The sequence below is a fragment of the Lutjanus erythropterus genome, chromosome 20 (genome assembly GCF_056507025.1).
Source record: "Lutjanus erythropterus isolate fLutEry1 chromosome 20, fLutEry1.hap2, whole genome shotgun sequence".
NCBI lineage: Eukaryota > Metazoa > Chordata > Actinopteri > Lutjaniformes > Lutjanidae > Lutjanus > Lutjanus erythropterus.
Window position 1 is genome coordinate 15,729,009 of NC_139336.1, and position 23,781 is coordinate 15,752,789.

The window sequence follows — 23,781 nt, forward strand, 5'->3', positions numbered from 1 at the left end:
AACCTTTGACTGAACATGAGAATTATTACCTGAACCTTAAAAATCTCTTTACAGAGGTCAACTTGCATGTTCGATGGAAAACATTTGCGGTGAAGTTAAGGGTAACATTTTAAAGCTGGTTATTATGTGGTTTAAAATGTGATTTTGTTTGCAACAAAATTACCACAATGTAGTGACAATAAAGATCTAAACTGATATAAGGAGAAACTAAGTAAGTAAGAATATAACAAAAACCTTTCTACAAATAATGTCTTAGTACCTCAAACATTCTTGAAATAATGACTTACTGTCTTCAAATAATGACTTAGAATCTCCAAATTGTTAAAAAACATTCTTAAGATAATGACTCACTATCTCCAAATATCTCGAATTCAATGACTTACTTATCTCAAAATATTTATAGACTATCTTGAAATAATGAGTTGGTATCTCATAATAATCAAAAACTTTACTGAAATAATGACTTACTATCAAAGTATTTACTTAGTATCTGCAAATAGTGTCCCATCTAAAAATAATGATAAACTTTATTCACATATTATATATTAATTCAAATAAAGGCTTAGTATCTCAAAATAATGACTTGGTATCTAGGATAATTCTTTTTCTGAATGGAAAACTACTTTCTCGAAATAATGACATTTCAAAAATTGAAAGACTTTCTTGGAATAGTGACTTAGTATCTCAAAATAAATACTTGATATATCAAAAATGAGTACTAAAACTCATTATCTTGAGAAAATTCTGTATTTTGAGATACTAAGTCATGATAAGTTTGTCATCATAATAACTTACTGGGTATTTTTTCATCACATTGGCGGAAATGGGATTCCCTACTGAACAAAAGGTGTCAGAACTGCTCCACAGAGCTGCTTTAATTCCAGGGTACAACTCTCCTACAGGCCACCAGGGGGAGTCAACGGGCTACAAAGTGCTTGTAGCAGAAATCCCCAAGAACCATGAAGTGTTTCATTTGGAGGTCGTGAGTTAACCGAAAAGGGGAACAAAAGGTGTCGTCCACCTCCCCCGCGGATGTAGGCTTTATGAAGCACATTTCTGAAATCATTTACGTTGAATTACCACACTGACGGTTTCCCCAACACTTCCTTCTTGTGCAACACGGGACCCGAGTGCTCAGCTGGATTGGTCCATCACAACATCGGTTATCAGTTTGCTACATTCTGCCCGTTTCTCAAACAGCTAGCTTAGCCGTCGTAGTACAGACTCTTCTTACACCGCTGCCGAAGGAGGACAAGGAACCTCACAATTCTCACTTGTGGGCCCTGAGTAACACGTTAAGGTAAGGATGAATTTTTTTTGACAGGTGGTATTTGGTTTTTGTTGTCTTCCGTAGCGTTGTCATCGTGCGTACTAGCATCCCTGAGTCCTGCCCAACAACATCTGTAGTCTGTGTTTGACAGATGAAGCAGCTGCTAACGTTAGCTGAGCTGTTTAGCGTTTCGTTAGCTTAAATGACTCGTTCCCTTCTGTCAATTTGTGATAATAAATCGTGCTTATTCCTTTTAATGATTACAGTCGATGTGACAGTTCTTAATTATGCGTATAAGTTAGCTATTGCTGCACTAGGGAAGCTACACCGTTATATGTCAGTTTCACATAAGATGTTACAGTCAGCGGTCATTTGTGAGTTAACGCCAGATGACAGATAACGGTGCAGCGTTAATAAAAGCAGTCCGGTTTCATGTTTTGATTGCGTTAACGTTTAATACCTCTACTCAAAGTAAGTTGATGCTGATGTGGAGTGTACTAGTGACTGTTTTGTTTGTATGTTATTATGTAACGCCAGAGATTTTTAAGAATAGAAAGTTGCCTTAATCTTTCTTTTACAAAAGATAGCATCTAATGTCGTCCTCTAGGTTTCCCTGATCTATTTCGTTTCCAGTATTTCTTTCAAATGTTTAGGACCACCATTAAATTTATAGATGATTAAAATGAAGGCTCACATTATAAAGATACTGGGGTGTGGTTTATTATATGATGACAGACTCAGTAACATACTCGAAATGCACCAGCCTCTGTTTTGCTGGTGATAACATGGACTGTTTTTTGGCATTGGGAGAGATTAAAGCACCGTATATTAGAGCTACAACAATAGTTGATCAATTGATCAGTTGTCAGCTTTTAGCCAAAGTTAATATAGTTGTCTGTTTTCACAATGGATTAAACATTTTGCATAATTTTTAAAGGAAAAATATCCAGATTCTGATTTCAGCTTCTCAATTTTTGATTTCTTTAGTCTTCTAAGACAGTAAACTGAATATCTTTAGGTTGTGGACAAAACAAGATATTTGGGCTTTAAGAAACAGTGATAATTTTTTAACCATTTTTGACCTTTTAAGGACCAAACATCTAATCGATTAAAACAATATGTCAAGAAAATGAATGATAAATTAATTAATAATGAAAATAATTGTTTAGTTTGCAGTATTTGAGAATTTATGGCATGTTATTTTAAAGGGAAAAAAAGGAGAAAAATATGTATATATATGTATATATACACACACACACATTTAGATATATATTGTATATCAATGCATCACCCAAAAATATTGAGCTACAGCAGTATTTATAAGCCATATTGCCCAGCCCTCTAGAGGGGCGAAGTCCCTCCCCTTCTCTCCATGGGACTTTACTTTGGAAAAAATATGAACAGTAGTCAACAGCAATGTGCCCATTTAAATTATGTCATGAATTACATATATGATGTTTGTCAATTCTGAGATAATTTTACAAGACTAGAAAGTCAGACTTTGTCATGGTTTTGTTTATTTTTGTGTGAAACTAAACTGGGTGTGTAGTCTCACACACCCAGAAATCACAGATCACAGTCTTATATTTTTAACAGTTTTATGACAAATGGCTACTTCCTTTTCTTCTAAAATTATGTCTTAAATTGACAAACTTATGTGTAATTTGTGGCACAATTCAAACAGGTTCAAATAAAACATTTGTCTCCTGCTACTGACTACTGTCTATATTTTTTCCGATGGTGGTCCAGCGGAAGAAGAGGGACTTCACCCTTCTATGTTCTCTGGCAACTGAGGAAATAATCATTAGTCCTTATATTAACTGTGTTTTTGTGATTGATTTAGAGTTGATCTTGGCTGAACAACTCCAAAGAGTATTTCACATTAATGCCCAATTTTGGTGTTTTTTGGAGTGAAATATCTTGCCTGCCACTTAAATATTTCAGACTAATGCTCAGCTGTGATTGTGTGATAACACTGCTGATACGTTGGCCAAGGACATTCATCCCTCCATTTACAGGAGCTTATCTCTTTCACGGCTCCGCAGATCACTGACGGGGTTGCTCTGTTGATCTTTTAATGAAGCGGGGGATCCTACCCTGCTCCAGATGGCCTTGTGTTGTACTTGTATGTCTGTGGGACCATGTCTGTGTTGTTATTAATGCTGTACATGGCATGGACCCCCCTGCAAGCTCTGATAAGTCCTCTCTCCCCCTCCCCTCCTGCCCAGATAGTGAAGGTCAGGTCATGTGACTTTTGTTAAGATAAGAGGCGCAGTATGGCATCTGGAGCTCAGCAGCATCTGTTGGTGTTTCACAAGGCTCAAGTCTTACTGATTGTTCTTCATCTAGCTGCAGTGATCACTAGGGATCAGAGGAGGTTAGGTCTTTATCCAGCACTTCTGTTATCCATGATATACAACATCTTTGTCAAGGAACTATAGAGACACTGGGGGCTACTCCACTACCCACTAAGGTCAGAGCCTTTTTTTTTTACTGAAGTGCTCAGCCTGAATAGCAAGGATGTCAAGCAAGGAGGGATTTGATAATTCACCTTTTGCTGAAAGCATGGATATTGTAGTACAGTGTTTCCCCCAGCAGAGGTGTCAGGCCTGGTGGCAAGTATTTTTTAACAGGAGTAAGCAGCCAAATGTCTTTCTTGATGCAGGCCAAGGCGGGCCAGCAACAGACTGATGGCAGCATAAAGGTAGGGCCCTTTAGTTTCTGTGAAAACATAATCACAGCCAGAATTGCTTAATCGAGAAAAACCTTAGCATAGATTTCATAGAGCATTTCATTGGATTAATTGTGATTCTGTCTTGAAAGATTATGAGTCTATGCAGAAAAGTCAATAATCTAAACTACAGAAGTCCAATTCTCAACTTCTCAGCGACTGTGCTATGCCTTCCTTACAGCTGAACCAGTTAGATGCTGAAACGTAACAGACGTAAATATGTGTGTTGCATTTGCGTTCTCAATGAGGCAACTTCTTGACTTATGGGGAAGATGGCTGAGCCACACTGTATACAAGTTGTGTCTAACTAAACTAGTTATGGAGCATTACAAAAATGCTATGTTTAAAAATAGTAAGTATTCGCACAGCAAGAAAAAATAAATCATGTGTAGAAGTTCAAAATCAGTAACATCCCATGGGGGAAACTGAAGGGGAGGGACTACACCTCTCTATAGTGCATTCACATTTTAATTAACAAATCTCCAACCATTATATCTGTTTCCAACCGAGGCTCTAAGGTAAATAATTCCAATGAGTGCTAGGCTAATAGTTGTTTGCCATTTCAGAAAGTGACTTCCCAAATAGTGGCTGTTGACACTGAAATATCAACAGAAACCAACTCATCTGGCATTCAGCTGCCATTTGTTGATTTCTCACTCTGCTGCAAATTCTGCTGGCCAGATAATCATTGCTGACACTAAACCACTAAAGACAAAATGAACCACTGTTTGAACCCAAACCCAAACCCTCCTTGGCAGAGAATGAGATTTTCAGTGATATTTTGCATCTTACTATAAGAGATATTATTGAAAATACCAATGTACAAATGGCACAAAAACCTCTTTCTGTGAATGGAAACAGGCCTTGATGCGTACCTTTCAATTTATCTGAGATCAAAGTAGGTCAGGCTTGGTAAGTGGCCTCACTTCTCTGGATATAAAAAGTCTACTGTAGTTAGTTGCATTGTGAGTTTCATCCAGGGTCAAGTCTCTATATATTTCTGTATTCCACTGAGGTAGACTCCACTTATCAGTGGACATTGTGTTACTTTGGTCAAACTGGATTTCAAGAGCTTCTTTTTTCTGCTGAATGAAACTAGGATCATTTTACTCGGACATTAAAGGCTACAAGAGTGTCTGCTTCCAAGAATAGTCAAGAAAACTTAGAGGTCATACAGGCCAGATATGTTACACTATGAAGAGGAGAATATCTCTGCCAGAGATAAGCAACACTGATAGCAGAGCCTGTGCATTTGATACTGGGTATGGAAAAAAATCCATGATAACAGCTATTTTACACTATGTGTGAAAGTGGCAAAAGAGAACAGGCAGTCAAACAGACCAGAGATTAAGTTCCTGCCAATGAAAGAGTTTCGTTAAATAGTCTATGTATCTTTCTTCCTGATTGTGAGTTTACATCACTATATATAGGCTGGCAATGGAGGTATAGAGGCCACCTGGAGTGGGTGTCTCTTCCCACACATGGTCTTCATTCTGAACTTGGCTGGAGTGCCCACTGTCTTGTTTTTCTTATGGCTTCCCCTTGTTTTCTTGTATCTGTGAGATTTACTCAGCTCCCACACACTGACAGCGCCACAATCCTGTCAGAACCATGACGGAAAATGAAGGATGTCTCTTTCTTCCTCTCTTTCTCTTTTCGTAGCTCCATTCCTTCTCTTTCCATTCCTCTCAAAGATAATGAGCAGATAACAAGCTGAGTGGACTTGGAGATGGAAATGGCCCTCTTGAAATTATGCAGAAAAGATTGTAGTTACATGCTGTACAGATAATAATTAAAACATGTTGTATAACTGACATCAAAAGCAGACCAAGCTGCTGCTTTTATAGATGCATCAAATCTGTCGACAGAGCTGAAGTTTGTGATACTGGACGTGTTTGCATGCATTAATTAGCACTTGAAAAAATGTGTGGAATTAGTCCAGACTGTGGATGTTTCATATGGAAAGATCTGTGTCTGCTTATGTTTCAGAGCTAGTGAACAGCATCTCTTACACCCTCAGCTTAATCCAGGCTGGCCTGCACTGCACTCCAGCTGTGTGCAAAGGTAATTAAATGTTAGTTCTGCATATATATTTTGTCAGAATTTGTCACAAGACTTATACCAAGCCTAAGTTATTCTTGGCTAAAAGGTTCAGTTACCATCTGTTTTTGTTTAGCTCGACTCCCACTTCACAGTTGTTTTAAGTCAGTTCCTGCATAGGGAAATTTGCCGGGCAAACCAGATAATAAAGGGAGCATACTTCAGGCAGACAAATTTTGATTTCAAAGCTGTTGTTTTATGTGTTGAACTGAAACATTAATACTAAAGCAGGATGTTGGTATTGGTTAAATATGGTCTTGGTCTCCTTCCCTATAACCCGTCATAAAATGGGGTTATAAATCCAAAGCTAAGTGAGTATCCTTATCTCAAAGTGATTGTGCTGAATCATATGCTCTGTCTGTAGTGCAGATGCAAAAAGGAAACTTTAGGTTTTTAAAACGGCGTTGAAGATACCTTGATTGATACCTTGTATGTCATTAATTGATATTTGTTGAGCTTTTGCAAACACAATAGCTTTATAGATTTGTTAACTTGCAACGCTCATCAAAATTATCAAGATAATTGTATGCTATGTGTTAGTAGTTACCATTATATTTAAGGGCTGTAACAAATTATAATTTTCAGTATTTATTAATCTGCAGATTATTTTCATGATTAATTGGTTAATTGTTTAGTCTATAAAATGTCAAAAAAATGTGAAAAATGCTCATCACAATTTCGTAGCACCCAAAGTTACATCTTCAAATAGCTTCTTTGTCCAACCAGCAGTCCAAAAACCAGAGACTCTTCATTTACAATCATAAAAGACAGAAAGGCAGCAAATCCTTACATTGAAGAAGCTGGAGGCACTGAATATTTGACATTTTTCTTGAAAAATTGATTATTGATTATCAAAATAGACAACAATTAATTTTCTTTTAACCGAGTACTAAATTAATTGTCTATTCAAAGCTATATAAACTTGCTCAAAGGAAGTACAATTCAAGCCGCAGTAGATCATTGAGAAGCCTGTAGGTATTGAGTATCTTTTTATACTAGTATTGAAGTTTAAAATACTGGTATCGTACAACCCTATCAGGTATGTGGGTGCCATGCTAGTGGTCACACTATAGGTGAGTATTTGTGACCTGAGCTTAACCTGAGTAGCGACAGGGAGCCAGTGGAAAGCCTAATTTTTAGACTGAGGTTTTAGTCTACATGCTGGCAGCCTTCCTAGAAGACTGTTATAGTCAAGGCAGAAAACGACCATTGCCAGAAGAAAGAGATGAGTGGCATGTTCAGTCAGATAAAGCCTCATCTTTTTGATGTTACATAATGAAATATGACCGACTGACAGATGCGACATGCTCAGTGAAAGTTAGTAGCTCATAAATCACGATGCCCAGATTTCTATTAGACTTTGTTGGAGAGAGCAGGGTGGAGCTGAGTTGGATACTAAATTTGGGCTGAGGAGAGGGGCTAGCCGGGATCACCAGGGGTTCAGTCTTAGAGACTGAGTTGAAGGTGGCATTCTGTCATTCATTTTGAGATCAATAAGATGACATTTGTGCTGTGATAGTGGGACCATCTTGTTGGAAGGAGAGTGAGGGCTAATTAAACTCACAGTATACAAATATACAGTTAGGTGGTGTATATTGAGAAAAGAAGGGGGTCGAGCACTGATCCTTGTGGTACCTTAGTAAAAAGGAAGTGATGCTTGGACTCTTCTCCTTGCCATCCCACTTTGAATGATAACCTTGTCAGGTAGGACTCAATCCAGAATAGCAATGCACTGGAAATGCGTAGTTGAGAGAGGGTGGACAGGAAAATTCGATGATTCACTGTGCCAAAGGCTGCCAACTGGCCTCGAGAAATGAGAACTGATGGCTGGGCATCAGTTCTTGCAGTTTCACCAGAAAGGCTGCTCTTGAAACAGATTTGTTTAAATTAAGTAGATTAATTTGGTACATTGTAGAAGAAATCAAAATCTTGGATAAAAACTGCATGCTCTATGACAGTGGTTTGAGAGGGTAGTAAGCAGACCACCCTGGAGTCAGCTTGAGATGGGTTTCAATTCAGCTTTTTCAGCAAAAGGGTAACCTGAGCCTGCTCACAGATTGTGTGGAATGTACACAAAGCCAGTATAGCTTGAATCATGTGCTTAATCACATACATGGTTGTAGATAAGAAGGCTTGAAAGAGCTGGAAGGAATTAGGATACAGAGGACAAGATTGGGGACGTCATCCTCAGGGAAAGGGAAAAATGCGAAAAAATGTGATGCACCCTTAACCAGAAGAGATACAGTATACTGTCTAAATTGGCAATTGATGGTTGCCTCCTTGTTAGTAAAAGCTGAGAGAAGTTGGTGGACCAGGCAGGGAGTTGTAATATTACTGTAATTACTGTAATTTCAAGAGTAGGGCTTTTTTTTAAGTTTAGCCTACTCTTTCTGTCTGTTTTTCTTTTTGCTCTGTCATAGTTCACAGTAGCCTTTAAGGACTCCACCTTTTAATAGAGCAGTATATGTTTGAAAGGCCAATACTTGTTCTGCTCATGTATTTTCTTATTCCGTAATTTGCTCTTGTGTCTTAGGTGCCGATTCCCCCCGAGGTTCCCATCTGATGGAGCAGTGGTTGTCAGTCTTTGTGAAGAGGCAACATGTTTCCTTGTCACGTAACCCCCTGGCCCTCTGCTGAGCCGCCGGCCTCCTGTGGCAGTCATGCACCCCCAGCACAGTCCTCACAGCCCCTGCCGGATCTGCTGTGCAGCTGCCCTGCTCCACCTTTGAACACCCACGCCGAGACGCCCTCCCCAGACCCCATGGAGTCCCTCATTGTGGTCACAGAGTATGAACCCAGCAGACCACCTGGGGAGGCTGGTGAGGAAGAGGAGGTAAGATGAAACACACCCAGGAAACAATATATGTACCATAAATGAAATGTAATTAGATATTTGGATTTCTGCTGAATTAGGCTATGTTACAGTTAGCAGCAGTTAGTGGTTACCTTTGCAACAACTGAAGCAATCTGTCCATCAAGAAATTCTGTAAATAACCACAAACCCAGTTGGAGCAGCTAGAGGACATCAGAGGGAGACCAGAAAATATTTTCTCCTTGAAATATGATCTAGATCAGAGTCCTGGTCAGAGCTGATGTAGACCACCTTGGTACGAATAGGCAGACTGAGCAGGTGGATGAGTGCATCCCTGTATTCCATAGGTGTGCTGTGCCTGGAGCAGATGACCAGTAAAATCTACAGTGACTTCACTCGTTGTCAAAAGTAGAAGGAAACATCGAAAATTTGGCCATGTTAATACAGATAGCTAATATTGTAACATTAAATAGGGGAAAACATAATAATAGGTCCCCCTTAAGTTTATTAATTTTACTATGGTAATTTGTATCTGTCATAATTATTATGTTGTGTGTTGCAATTATTTTATACAAAAAAGGGGAAGCAAAAATTGTGTTCAAGGTCCAGTGCGTATTTATTTGCAGAATATGTCAGAAATGGAATATAATATTCATATGTATGTTTTCATTAGTGTATAATTACCTGATAATAAGAATCAGTGTGCCTTTTATATCTACAGAGGGCATAAACCCTCTTCCATGAAGCCCAGAATGGACAAACCAAACGCTGGCGCTAGATACAGCCTTTCATGTTTTGCTGGAATTTCCCAGTCACCATAAATTCTTCTAAATGCTTGGAAGGGAAGAGTGAGGTGAAGTGATTGCAATCTGCAGCTCACCTCTAGATGCTACTAAATCCTACACACTGGTCCTCTAAATTATGCTTATACCTTGAATTGAAATGTAGAATATGAGCTGGAAAATAGGCACAAACTGTATTGTCTCATGTAAAGTTGATGCAAACAGACAATGCCTACATATCGACCATCATGTAATAGCCATACGTAGAAAACTGTCCATGTGAGCATCCACTAGGGAAAATAAATATGATTTAAATGCATCATGTTTCAGGTAGAGGAAATGGACAGTTCTGAGACACCCGAGCCAGCCTCCTCTGTTGCGGCACCTTTCCGGACTCCTTCCTGCGACCTGCTGTCTCACACAGTTGGCCGGCCAGAGGCTTTGCTCCCCGAAAGCCAAGAGCAAAGGGGAAGATTAAACCTGTCAGACAGGAAACTATCTCTGCAGGAGCGCTCACAAACAACAGCATCGCCCTGTAGCTCTCCAGGACTCAATGGACGATATATTTACCCATCATTACCCTACTCGCCAATCACATCACCCCACTCCTCTCCACGCTTGCCCCGCCGGCCCACTGTGGAGTCCCACAGTGTTTCCATCACAGACCTCCAGGTATGGTCAAACATTGAGGGTAACACTCAATGTGTTCGATTTAATGTCTTTTAAAACCCTTGGTGAAGTTGATGTAGCTGCTTAAAATGTGTCCCAGCCTGTCTGGAAGATAATGAATACTGCTTACACAAAATAATGCTATAATTATTGGTTGCGGTATTTATACCATATTTATATATTTAGTTTACCTTAATATTTAACTAATAATAACTGTGCATTTCATTAAGTGTTACACATGAATAAACTCATATTAACACAGAGCCAGGCTCGTACAGAGGTGTTCTTCTTGAACATGTTAGTTATCCAAACATCAGCTGTCAACTTGTCTGAAAGTAAGCAGAACTACATTTACATTTTTCATAAAAGCAGCAGCACACTGGTAAAGACTGAGCTTTGTGGACCCAAAGGTAAGGTTTTGCACTCTCGGCTGATACAGTTAATAGTTGTGATCATTTTACACATAGATGCAGGAGCCCATAACTGTCCTGTAGGTAGAGTCTCTCTTAGGGCAACAAGCTGCAGAGGTTCTCCTATGTGATATTTAAAGCCTGATGTACTGTTGTGCGTTCAGAGAATCATATATTGCAGGTGTAAAAAAAAATACAGATAAAGGTTGAAATATCATCTTACAATAGAGACTTGTTACTGTAAGTAAAGTGTCATGTATTGCTGTTGGTAATTCAGAAGTTGGAGAGAGCCATATATGTGCAAGTCACAAGCATGTCTTAAATCTTAGTCTCATGCAAGTCCCAAGTTACTGTGGTGAGAATCAAGCCAGTCAAGTCAAGTCAAGTCATTGCTCAGAATGCCATCATAAGGCAGTCTGGTGGTCATGTCACTGATTTTTGAGCTGCAAACCTTGTATGCTGCTGTTCTCTTCTTATTACCATCATCAACTAGCCTCCTCCATGATAGCTGTCTCATATGTGAATTGGCCTCTACTGGTTTCAAAACAAAATGTTAATTCTCTCAGTATCTAATGCAAATATTATGTCACTTGACTCTAGCCCCCTGCCCTTATTATAATATGTAATCAGTTGTAATTCCTCTGAGTTCGATATAAATATCTATTTCGTAATTTTATTGGCTTCCTTTTAATAATCTAATTTAGAGACCAACAAGCAAATAAATCACATTCAGTAATGTATTTTTAATGAAGACCTGGCGAGTCAGTGCAACCCTCAGTGACTGCATGAATCATTCTTTGCAGGCTGGCTTCAGTGTGTTGTCATGTTAGTATCTGTGTTTTTATCAAATATTGCTTTAAATCCATAGTGTATTTCACCATAAAAATGAGTGTAGAGTACACCTCTAAAGACTACAAAATTATGCTACAAACCTGGGCAATACATCCTATATCTCAAATGACAGGCACCCTGGAAGATTAGCAGATAGAATTTGTGCCAGAATTTAGGTTAAGTGCCAGTCTTTATTTTGGATTTATCAGTGTTTCTCTCTGATGAGTTATTTTCTGATTACATGCAGACCTGGATCTGTCCAGATTTGTATAAGTTTTACATTTAATCAGTCTTATAAATACAGAAAATTGAAGTGGGACAGTGATTTCAGAGTGACACTGACATGCTGACAGTAACAGAAAATGTGTCTCGAACTGGGGGACATCAGGCACCCTCGAGAACACTGATGTGCAAAAACACTGCACTTATGAGTTTCTGTTGAAAATTGAAATGGAAATAAGAAAAAAATAATCAAAGGGAAATTGAATGCACAAGATTACACACACAAAGCCAGTTTTGTAAGAATGCTCATGATGTATCTAGGGTATCTAAAATATCTGATGTGATTTCAGTTGAAAAGAACCCATTTTCTCCTTTTTCTCTTGTCTTTTGCCTCCCTCTCTTCAAGGACTGTGTTCAGCTCAACCAGTACAAGCTGAAAGATGAGATTGGAAAGGTACCATCACAGACAACTCACTGATTGCTCCCTTTCACTGGCTCTTCCATTTTCCTCTCCCTGCCGCCTACTACATGTCTGTCAAGTAGCGCACATCATCAAGGACACACAGTAGCAGCCTCTGATATCCCTCTCTCCCGGCTGTCCTCATTTCCCAAACTCTGTGTAAACCACCAGGCCATGGGAGAGTTGGAAGATGGATGAGAGGCTGGTATAAATAGCGCTCTCTAAGGGTTGTGCGTCTGAGTGGATGTGTGTACTTGCATGGACGTTTTTTTTGATTGTGGGTTTGATAAAACAGTATGTGCATGCCTGTGAATTCCTGCATGTAGGTAGACATGTTAATGTGTGTGGTTTTGTGTTGGACAGAGACAATTAGAGCCTTTCATAATTGTTGGAGAGACTCCTGTTATCAGATCATCTCTGGGACTGTAGGATGAGCTCTGTGCTGCCTCTCCAATCTGCTCCCACAGCAGGAACTGATCCTGCATCCCCTCACCACCACCCACCTACCCATCTCTCTTCTCTCTGTTTGTTTTTTGGGCATGCATTTGTGTACACAGGCTACTAATTGGGCCTAGTTTTTATCCTGAATTTCCTGTGTGTGGGCAGAGGAGCCTGATAGCATAAACCAGATTCAGTTTCCTTAATTAGCCTGAAATCAAAAATGAAAGAGAGAGGGAGAGATGATTTGAATTTCTCTGTTCTCACTTTGAAGCAGCTGGTACTCTTTCAGTGCACACTGTCAGCCCACACACTTCCCTTGTGTGTGCGTTCCTGTGTATATTTGTATTTGTTTAGTTTGCTTTGCACAGAGTGTGATTGTTTTTTTCACATGAAGAATTGACATCTGCTTAGTCTCACTTTATTGGCTTCTATTCTCTTTTTACTCTTTACTCTTAGGGCTCCTATGGTGTTGTCAAGCTGGCATACAATGAGGATGACAACACATACTATGTGAGTCCTCACTGCACACACAAATACAGATGCAATTTCTTCCTGACTATTAATACTGTTTGTGTTTCTCTCACTTCTTACTCTCACACATACAAGCCTCATAATAATCACATTTACTGCTGTGATTTCATGTAAAACCTCTACATACGAGAAGTTAATTGTGCCTCCCCGAGCTCTGTAATAATAACACATCAGTTTGAGCTTTTCTGTTTGCCGTGATTATTGCTGCAGTTCTCATTAAGCTGCATGATATTGACAGACAATGATGCAGGGATTATTTGAATATTCCTCCCAAGTGACAAAGCCCACATGTCGCATTCAGTGATTATATCATTGCCATAATAACCAAGGGCACTGAGGCTATTAAAGAAAAATCAATTTCCCCCGAACTGGGAAAATATCCACCGAACAATGTAGCTGTCAGACATTGCACTCTTCTTCTTCAGCACTGGCTTGATGGTTTTCAGTGAGGGTAATTGTTCAAGAAATGGTCCGGTAGATCACTGACTGACATCTGTTGAGTGTGGGTTATCAACATTAACTGTCACATGATATTTAAACCCACTTAAAGGAGTTTTTAACTGATTATGAAATGGTCTCCATTTTATACTAATGCCCCAATATAACCTACATAAGTAAATGAGATCATCAGTGAGAGGATCAGCTATTTCTATATAGCTCTCCTTAATGCCTGCCACGGGGTCACATTCTCTGGAAAATCACATGAAACAAGCCTGTTAGTTATAGTGAGTAGTACGTTAGCCAGTTAAAAGGTAGAGGGAGTTTTATTTTTGGCTATATATATTTTTGGCTATATATATTGTGGTTATGGTGGAGAAAACACAACCATTTTGTCCACAGAAGCCTCCAAAATCAACAAAATATAAAAGTTCTTTGTAGTAGCTTTAATTATTTATTTATTTATTTATTTTTGATATTTTGATGCCCATGTGCAGAGACATGAAATAATGTTTTATCGTCTTGGAAAAAAAGTTTTGAATTAGTTGTTCGAAACCATATTTTATCTTATATCAATCCCTGTTTGGCCACTTCTCCAGTATAATTGTTTTTAAAAGGAAGGGAATGTGAAAAATGTGGTTTTATTTAGCAGTCACTTAAAGCAGCATTTTGTAAGATTTGGTATTTTTTGATTTGGCAACCCCAGTTTCAGAGAACAGTTCACTAATACACTGCTGTCATAAATATGTACAGTTATAAATGCATGTTTGTCATGATTAATTGTGATCAAAAACTAGCGAGTCGACAGCTTTGCTAACACAGCCAAACATCAGCAACACAAAGTATAACAAGCCAGCTGATAATACTTAGTAGTCCAATACAAAGAAGGCCAGCAGTCTGTTTTGCAGCATCTTATTTCATGAAGCTCTTGCCAACAACTCAAAGCAGTCCAACATTTTCTGTTGTCTGGTGGCTCATTTTCTCTTCTTAGCTTACTCCATCAATGTCCTTTTTGGTTTCTACCTCTGTCATGATATGCGTAAAGTTGGTGGCTGATGAGCCCAGTTCCGTTGCCCACTTGTTGGGATCTGGTTCTAGCACAACACCGGCTCTGTTCCTTATCTTCCCTGCTGGTTCCCCCCAGAAAACTGCAGCCAAAGCTCTGTTCTTCTGGTGTAAACACCAACATTCCACCAGTGCTAGGGCAATAGGGCAACATGGGCTAACTAGCTAATAGCAGCTACATTTAGCAGCAACATACTTCACTGTCCATTAGGAAACAGGAAGAGTTTAGGAGGAATAAGTGGAGGATATCAGATGGAAAACTAGAAAACATTTTCTTCCATAAAATATGATGCAGTTTCACCAAAATCGGGTGACATGGTTGTGTGTGACTTAATGCCCGAAAGCATTACACTTGTCATAAGAAGGACAACAAAGTTATGAGCATACAGGGCACAGAGTGGCAATGACAGAGACACCATTCGCCCTATTACTAGTCAGTACAGCATCAAAATGATGTTGAACCTGTTATTTTTAATGTAGAATAGATACATAATGTTGCTTTAAATTTCATGGGCTTCAGCACAGTCACAGAACAGGCACTGAGGCAGAGATAATAGTTTCTTTAGCCCTTACTTTACTGTATATGTTCAGTCAAAAAACAAGGCAGAATTTTAACAGTTTTTAATTTCTTAATTTCAAAATAAAACAGATGAAGTTAGCTTGAATCGATCAGTTTTATTTATACATACATAGGAATATTTTTTAAGAAAAGGAATTATGAAGCAATGTACATTACTTGTATGCTTGCATTTCAGTCATTTTCCACCGGGGCTGGCAGCAAAAACAGTCAATGTCTTCTTTTGGAAGTCTAGCATTTAAAATCTTTTGTGTTGGTCAGTGTAGATAGAAATAAACAAAGGATGTTCAAAGTGAGGGGAGACATTCTAGGCGCTGGGATATTCATTCGTAGGTGTGTGAGTGGGTGCAATTTTGGTCATGTATCACCTCACTCTCCTGTATCTTCCTCTTCTTTTTGTCTACCTCTCTGTTCATCTTTTTCTCTGGATCTCCCGCCCCCTCTCTGGCTTTGTCTTATCCTCCCCCCCTTTCCAAATCCATCTCCTTTTCTCTCCTGTAGGCGATGAAGGTGCTGTCCAAGAAGAGGCTGATGAGGCAGGCAGGTTTCCCACGTAAGTCTGGAGCCAGGGGCAGATGGTTGACACAGCAGAGAGCACAGTCTCTCATAATGTTCCAGTCGCTGCATACCGATACTGAAACCCACCCTGTCTTTTTTCCTATCCTGTCCTTACACCCTTCCTATCTGTTCCTCACCTGTAATTCATGTCCTCCCACATTGTTTCTCTCTCTCAGGGAGACCTCCCCCTCGTGGAGCCAAAGCAGCCCCTGAGGGTCCCCCTCAGCCCAAAGGACCCCTGGAGCGGGTCTATCAAGAGATTGCCATCCTGAAAAAGCTAGACCATCCTAATGTGGTGAAACTAGTAGAGGTGAGCGCTGTTAAAACTAAAACTATTATTTTCATTTTATTTTTCATATATTTTTTCCTGAGCACTTTAAAAACTGAATTGTGTGTCATGATATCAATCATGTCTTTAAGTTTTCTGATCCATAGAAGCTTTCATTTCAGGGAGAACAAGTGTTGTTATTAGATTAGAGGGATAGTTTGGAGTATTTCATGTGGGGTTATATGAGGTCCTTATCAATAGTCAGTGTATTACCTGCAGTAGATACCAGTCAACACACCCGTAGTTTGGAGAAGCAGTGGAATGTATTTTAGCCACTTAAAAAAGGTCCACATAAAAAATCTGTATCAGTTTAAGTGTATGCTATATTTAAAATATTTTCACCATTTCACTTTGTCATCAGTCAGAAAGCCTCCCTTATGTAAGAGTCCACAGGCAAAATCGTAATTTGACCTTACTTCTGTTTTAAAAAGATAAAAAAAAGAATACTGTTATTTTCTTATATTAACATCACAGGTTTTGGTTGGAGAGAGCAATATATGGTGGCTGTTTCCATTCAAATAAGGGTCTCTGATGACAAACAAAGCAGTGAGAATATTCTAAATATAGCATCCACTTAGATATCTTTTAGGTGGACCTTTTTTAAGTGGCTCTCCAAACAGGGGGCATGCCAACTACCATCTATTGTAGTTAATACACTACAAAAGATGATCTATAGTGTGTGTGTGTGTGTGTGTGTGTGTGTGTGTGTGTGTGTGTGTTAAGACTCATTTCTATTTCTCTGTGATTTGGTGCCAGGTTTTGGATGACCCCAGTGAGGACCATCTGTACATGGGTATGTTGTGGCCAGACAGTCAGTCCTCATACATGCACACACACACACACACACACACACACACACACACACACACACACACACACACACACACACACACACACTCTCTCTCTCAGACACACACACACACACACACACACACACACACACACACACACACACGCACACCACACATCACACAGTCATCAATAAAGCAAGCATAAAAGAAAGTTATTTGAAACTCATTAAAAAAAGAAAAACTTGTGTTTTTATTGTTTGTATTTTTTTGACTGGAAATGTTCACTAATAATCACTAACCTCACCTGTGTTTCTGTCACAGTGTTTGAGCTGGTTAAGCAAGGGTAAGTTAAGCCTCTTTTATGGTAATAAATGACACTGGAAGGAGCTCAATCGCATTAGTTATGATTGCTAATTGAGTGTGTATGTGTACCTGTGTGTTTGTGTCTGTATTTAGGGCTGTGATGGAGGTGCCGACAGCTAAACCTTTCAGTGAGGACCAGTCACGCTTTTACTTCCAAGATCTGCTCAGGGGAATCGAGTACTGTGAGTCTCCTAAACCTCCTGTTACTCTTCCACTCAGCGTATGACTGCATGATGAAGCGTTAAGAATGAGATGTTTAGGGTTTTGTGTGCCTATCTCACTCAATATTGACTCAGCTGATGTTTAACATAGATTCTGCTCAGATTTCGACCAAAATTTTTCAAATGATGAATGTTGCATTTTGAGGAAACTCAACACTTTTGAAGTTGTCCAGCCTAGATTCTGAAAAAGCACACAAAGAGACAAACACATATTTTCACCAATACATATATTTTATTATATTATCATGATACTTTATTAATAATACAAAGCTCCTTTGTGTCTAGATCAGCCCTCGTCCTACAGTTCTTCCATGCCATTTACACAAGCCCTTCGTCTGTGCTGTTCTTGACTCTAGCCACCCACAAGCCTCATTTCACATCTTCTCACATCAGCTCTTAATGCATTTCAGCACAGAAGAAGAGGTCTTGCACAAAGTGTTGTCTAGGAGACTAGTACTGAGGGAGGGAGGGGAGAGCTCCACACTAGAGTCACTGAAACAGTCCGAACCTTAAAAATCCCCTCTACTCCCCTGTTTTTCTTATGTTTACGTGCCCTAAAATGTCTGACCTTGACTATACTGACTTGTATCTAGGGCTGGGCACAGAACTTCGATACTTACATGGCATTGACCAAATTGCTTCGATCATATCAAGTTCTGAAAAATGCCTTGTCATCAGGTACCAGATCTCAATACCTAGGTAGTGTATCTCATCAGCGTCTGTGAGCAAATAAGCATGTAGCATGCATATACCAAAATGTAATAATGCCGGTGATTTACTGTCTAATGTTACATGTTGTATACACATGCAGACAAAACACTATGTTAATTTTACACCCAGACATGGGGATCATTGTCTGTCTTTGTCTTTTGACTGCAAGCTGCTTATCTGCAGCAATGATCTGCACAGATACCTCATTGAACTCAGTGCCTCTTATTACCTAGCCAATGCAGCTAACCTGTTAGCTTGAGTGCGCCTGTTCACATAAATGTCTGTCGTAACAGTTTTTTTGAATGATACCCAGTCCACAAACTTTAAAATGTGTCTGGAGGGAAACATTTGCTGAAATGTCTATCCAAACTCCTGCCTAAGTGCAGGACTTAGAGTGCCAGACATGCCTCTACATGGGTTCAAGCCATTTTTATTTTATCCCGTCAAGCCAACAACTGATTTATTCACAATTAAAAATTCAAATACTCAGAAGGTGAAAATGTTATTTTAAGAACTCCTCTCTTGATCAAGGTGTGGTTGCACTGTAAGAGAATATTCATCATCTCCTGTCATAAGCAGAATTCCTCAAAGGTGATCTTGTTGCTTTAGTAATTTTCGGTTATTTGTTCTATTTTAACAGTACATTACCAGAGGATCATCCACAGAGACATAAAACCCTCTAACCTGCTTGTGGGAGAAGATGGACACATTAAGATAGCAGACTTCGGAGTCAGTAACCAGTTTGAGGGGGCTGATGCACTCCTGACCAGCACAGTGGGCACACCGGCTTTTCTTGCCCCTGAAGCGCTCTCTGAGACCAGAAAGAACTTCTCTGGAAAGGTGAAGGAGCAGTTAGCTAACTACTGCCCTCTGGAGATGATTTCCAGAAATGCACAAACCTTTGCTTTTGGTTTTCTAAGTATGCATTTATAATTTACTGTTCTAGTTTTCACAATTATGTCAGGATGAACTACATTTTTTGTCTAGTATTATACACTGAAGATACAGTTTCATTACATAAAATCTTAATTGTGTTTTTTAATATCTTGTAGGCTTTGGATGTTTGGGCAATGGGAGTGACACTTTATTGCTTCGTCTTTGGAGTGGTGAGTGTGTAATTTGGCGATTTTTTGACTGTTTTTTGACTGTTACATTGACTTTATTCCTGAATCAAAATCTGCCGGTATTCCATTGAAACCAAGACCTTTTTTTCATTCACAGTGTCCATTTATGGATGAGCGCATCCTTAGTCTTCATCAAAAGATCAAGACACAACCTGTGGAGTTACCTGAACAGTCAGTTCTGATCTTCCAATCATCCTGTTACAAAAGACTGCACAGTGACTGTCTTTATATAATTGAATATCTGCTTGTTGAAAGTTATACATGAGATACACTTTTACTTATATGTAATTTATTTAATCTCAAGCTGTGATTGTTTCTGTCTCAACAGTGCTGATATATCAGATGATCTTAAAGATTTGTTGCTGAAAATGCTGGACAAGAATCCAGAGACCAGAATATCGATCCCTCAGATAAAGGTAAGCATTCAACTTATTTTTCAACATGGACCCTCTCTTCCAATGTTTTTGTCTCTAAGTGACTAATACAGACAACAGTTTTTGACACAGGTTCAGTTTTGAGGAATAACACTGCAGCCAACAGAAGCAAAAGTGATAGCTACAGAGAGAGAGAGAGCTAAAGAGTAGGATCTTTTTGTCTAACCAGAACAAGCTGATTTATTGTACTTGCCAAAGCCACCAGACTCAGTTTACAGAAACAGTAATTTTATCATTGTAAAAAACACTTCAGACTAGACCGAATATATAAATTTATTTTTGGTGTGTCAAAATTAAGTAGATAAAGAACTCCTTTGTTTTCCTTATGTTTGTGTCCAGGTGCACCCATGGGTGACAAGGCACGGTGCTGAGCCTCTCCCTCTGGAGGATGACAACTGTTGTATGCTGATTGAAGTGACTGAGGAGGAGGTGGAGAACTCTGTTAAACACATTCCCAGCTTAGCTACAGTGGTGAGTTTATGAACTTGTCTTTGTCTTACAAAAATGTCACATTAATAAACGTTACAGTCATGCTCAAGTCAAGTTTATTTGTTTTTCCTTGGCTGAGTAAATTTTATTTTAAATTCAGCTTCTCTGAAAACTGTCACATGTCAGATGTTACCTATTGAAATGTAACTGAGAATGAATGTTTTATCAGGAGCAAATTAGTTGCTAATTCTCTGTACACTTGAATTAGTGCAACGGATCTTTTTCAAATACTTACATTTAATACATATTTATTAATTCATCAGACCTCAAAATTGTTGCTTTTGCCATAACCCCAACAGAACATTGTTTAGGGAGGGTTGTGTTGAATGAAAGTTAAGATTTTCTTCTTTACATTTCTGAGCATAATGTTGAATTTTGCATATTATTTTTCAGATCCTGGTGAGAACTATGCTGAGGAAGCGCTCCTTTGGGAACCCCTTTGATTGGGCCCGCAAAGAGGACCGCAGCAGTTTGTGTCCTCCAGGGCAGACACTCACGTAAGAACTGATTACAGACACACCACAGACTCCATTTTTGCAGTAATATTAGGAGTTAGAGTATTTATAGCAGTGTGCTGTCACTACCATATTCTCACTTAGAGCTTCTGGCTCTTCTTAGTGCAGTGTAGCTCGCTAATGTTTGACAAGTAGTTTGTCAAGTATCCTGCTATTACTTCTCTCCTCCCCTCCTGCCCTGCAGGAAAGGCAGAGCAGGCAATGTGAGATACTGCTACATTCATTGTGACCAAAGAAGGTAAATAATTTTAGGGCAACTCTTGTTTGCTGTAGTACCATTTAAGTGGTAGAGAGTGTACTTTAAACCCCTGGCATGATGTAAGCAGCTGTATTTCTCAATATGGCTTTAACCTCTTCCACCCATCCCTCCCCCGCACCCTGGTCTCTACCATAGAACCATTTTTGGCATTCAACAGTTGATGCCACATAGAATGTAGAAGGGCTTAGAACATTATGACTGAATTATGTGATAGCCATTCCCATCATCTATCATGTCTCATAAATTGCTGCAGCACTTTTTGGGTTGATATAATTTATTACACAGATTTGGTGTACAATTTAAAAATCTTGGGAGTTACTTAAATAATTAAAGATAATTTTGTATGACATGACAAGTGGCCGGAGCTGTGGTTAAATACATACAGAATTATACTCTGAGCACTTGATCTGTGTAATAATGCACATTATTATGGACAAAATATCATGAACACCTACACAATCTGTTGTAATCCAGTTTTGATCGACGCTGTGTCAGACAGGTGTTGATACAACAGTAATACATGGGCTGCAGTTTGATTGGCTTTATATTATGAAGTGTTTATGTGTACTGCAGTGAAATACAATATGGCCACACTGAATGGTCCAGTGTGTAAGATTTGCAGGTATTTTTGGCAAAAATTGAAAATTGTATTCATAAAGTACATTTTTTATTAGTATATAATCACCTGAAAATAAGATTTGTTGTGTTTTTGTTACCTCAGACTGAGCTGTTTATATCTCCAAGGGGTGCGAGAGTTTGCCATGTTGCACCAGCACTGGGTATGTGGTGCTCAAAGCACCAATTATCTCGAGTAACTGGGTCATAATTTTTGGAAAGAGACACTGGTTTTAACTTTCTGTGTTTTTTGATGCTTTGAACACTTGTGCCCAAGTACCATCTAGTTCCAGAGAAGGCAGACACACAGAAACACAGCAACTCACAAAAATATCTACATGTATTAACAACTCTATAGACCAGGGGGAAAATATGTATTTTTGATTTTGCGATGAATCTGTTTAAGATCAAAACTGATCTTAAGTCACTTTTACAAATGATGCCTCAAGGGGAGAGTGAGACTACAAGTTTCAAAGCTTACTGGATGCCACTAAATCCTACACACTGGTCCTTTAAAAAATTACTTCAAAAAACAGCAAAATACAGTTGAATCTCTGCCTCTCAGACACAGTCAAAAGTAGCATTTTTGTCCACACTCAGTTCATCATAAGCCTAGATTATTATCTTGATTAGTTGTTACTAATTCCTTTGCATGAAGCACTCTCCACACTTATCCAACTGACATGCCTGTAAATTGATGTGCCTTTCTGCTTTCCTTGACAAAAATGTGTGTGAACTTGCTCAACAGCTTGCAAGATTTCCTTAATGCTCGCTGCCTGGCATTATGTAACAAACAAATTGTTGGTTTCGGTTCTTAACAGGAGCTTATTCCTTTCTCTGCTCAGCGCTATAGGATTGACAGTAGGCCCATAGCAGCGGTATAACTAATGCTGTGTCTCTGCTGTGTTACTTAGGAAACAGGAAAGCAGTGACGGCATGAAGAGTATGGACCTGCCCTACGTGGGAGAGGATGAGGCTCTTTCCTGATGCAAAGGGCTTATTATGCACGCTGGCGTTTGCCTGCTTGCACCCGCACAGCACGACACCCCCTTTACTCACAGTTTTTCACTGGGCAGCCTACACCTATGTACATTCCCTGTGAGGCAGACAAGCGTGTCCAATGCAGAAGAAAAAGGGAGTAATTTAAGGATCCGAGGCACTTTGAGAACATTTTTAAAGCTTTTATTCCATTCTCTCCAGTTAAAAGGCTAATTTTGGGGTTGTGGGACTTGAACCCCCCAGGAACAGATACTTCTCAACCTTAAACCTGTCTTCAGCCCTTTGCGCCCAACACACTCTCCTCTTATCTTGCATGCATTTATACTCCCAGCATGCTTTGTCTCAGGCTTCTACTGTACAGTTTTGTGTTTTATTGTAGTTTAGCCACTTGTGTTTCTCCTTGTCTCTACTTGACAATACTTTCAGGTACATAGGGCACAGGAACGGGTGACGGTTCATGGTTTATGAGGGATGGTTTCTTTAGTGGAGTAGGTTTCTTAACAATGATTGTCTGGTTCACTCTGCTTGCTCCAGAGTAGCAGTGCCCAGTTTTGTATTATATTTTAGAGTGAAGATTCTGTACAGTTTTCCCAAAAATGAAAAAGGGGAGTGAAAAAATGTTTACTTCATTGAATGCATGTGTTTACTTTCCCAATGCAAACACTATATAAGCTATTTATAAACATTTGCACGCTCATAGACACACTTGTTCAACTGAATTTTTTTTAATTGTCTTATCACTGGCTCTTTATTAAGTCTCCCATTTACTACAATCAATAGAAAGCTTTAAAAAGAGTTAATATAGTGCTTTGTGAACAATCAGATTCATCACTGCTGCATACAATATAGCATTGAAAAACCTGGGATTTTGTTCTTTTGCAAAACAAGTGCTTCTGGTGAATCTTTTTTTTTTTTTTAAGTGAACCATGATATGATTTTTAGGTGCTTGTTCTTTAGTTTTGAATTCATAGTGCTGCAACAGGTGATCCATCTTAAGTTCCACCTCTCTTCGCTCTGTTCCAATAACAGTTGAGC

General features: G+C 39.1%; 1 protein-coding gene across 2 annotated transcripts; it reads left to right on the forward strand.

Moving 5' to 3' along the window:
* The first annotated feature begins 949 nt into the window (after positions 1 to 949).
* On the forward strand, positions 950 to 23,447 carry camkk2 (calcium/calmodulin-dependent protein kinase kinase 2). 2 transcript variants are annotated; one of them, XM_084746068.1, is made up of 18 exons: positions 950 to 1,300; positions 8,635 to 8,934; positions 10,026 to 10,367; positions 12,234 to 12,281; positions 13,185 to 13,238; positions 15,841 to 15,892; positions 16,074 to 16,207; positions 16,982 to 17,018; positions 17,338 to 17,359; positions 17,473 to 17,561; positions 18,952 to 19,151; positions 19,364 to 19,417; positions 19,533 to 19,606; positions 19,764 to 19,851; positions 20,209 to 20,340; positions 20,752 to 20,855; positions 21,058 to 21,111; positions 22,662 to 23,447. In XM_084746068.1, exons 2-18 carry the CDS (start codon positions 8,701 to 8,703, stop codon positions 22,732 to 22,734), a joined length of 1,791 nt encoding a protein of 596 aa, XP_084602194.1. In that variant the 5' UTR covers positions 950 to 1,300; positions 8,635 to 8,700; the 3' UTR covers positions 22,735 to 23,447. The 2 variants fall into 2 exon arrangements, with proteins under 2 accessions (XP_084602194.1, XP_084602195.1); XM_084746069.1 differs by lacking the exon at positions 21,058 to 21,111.
* Positions 23,448 to 23,781: the final 334 nt, after the last annotated feature.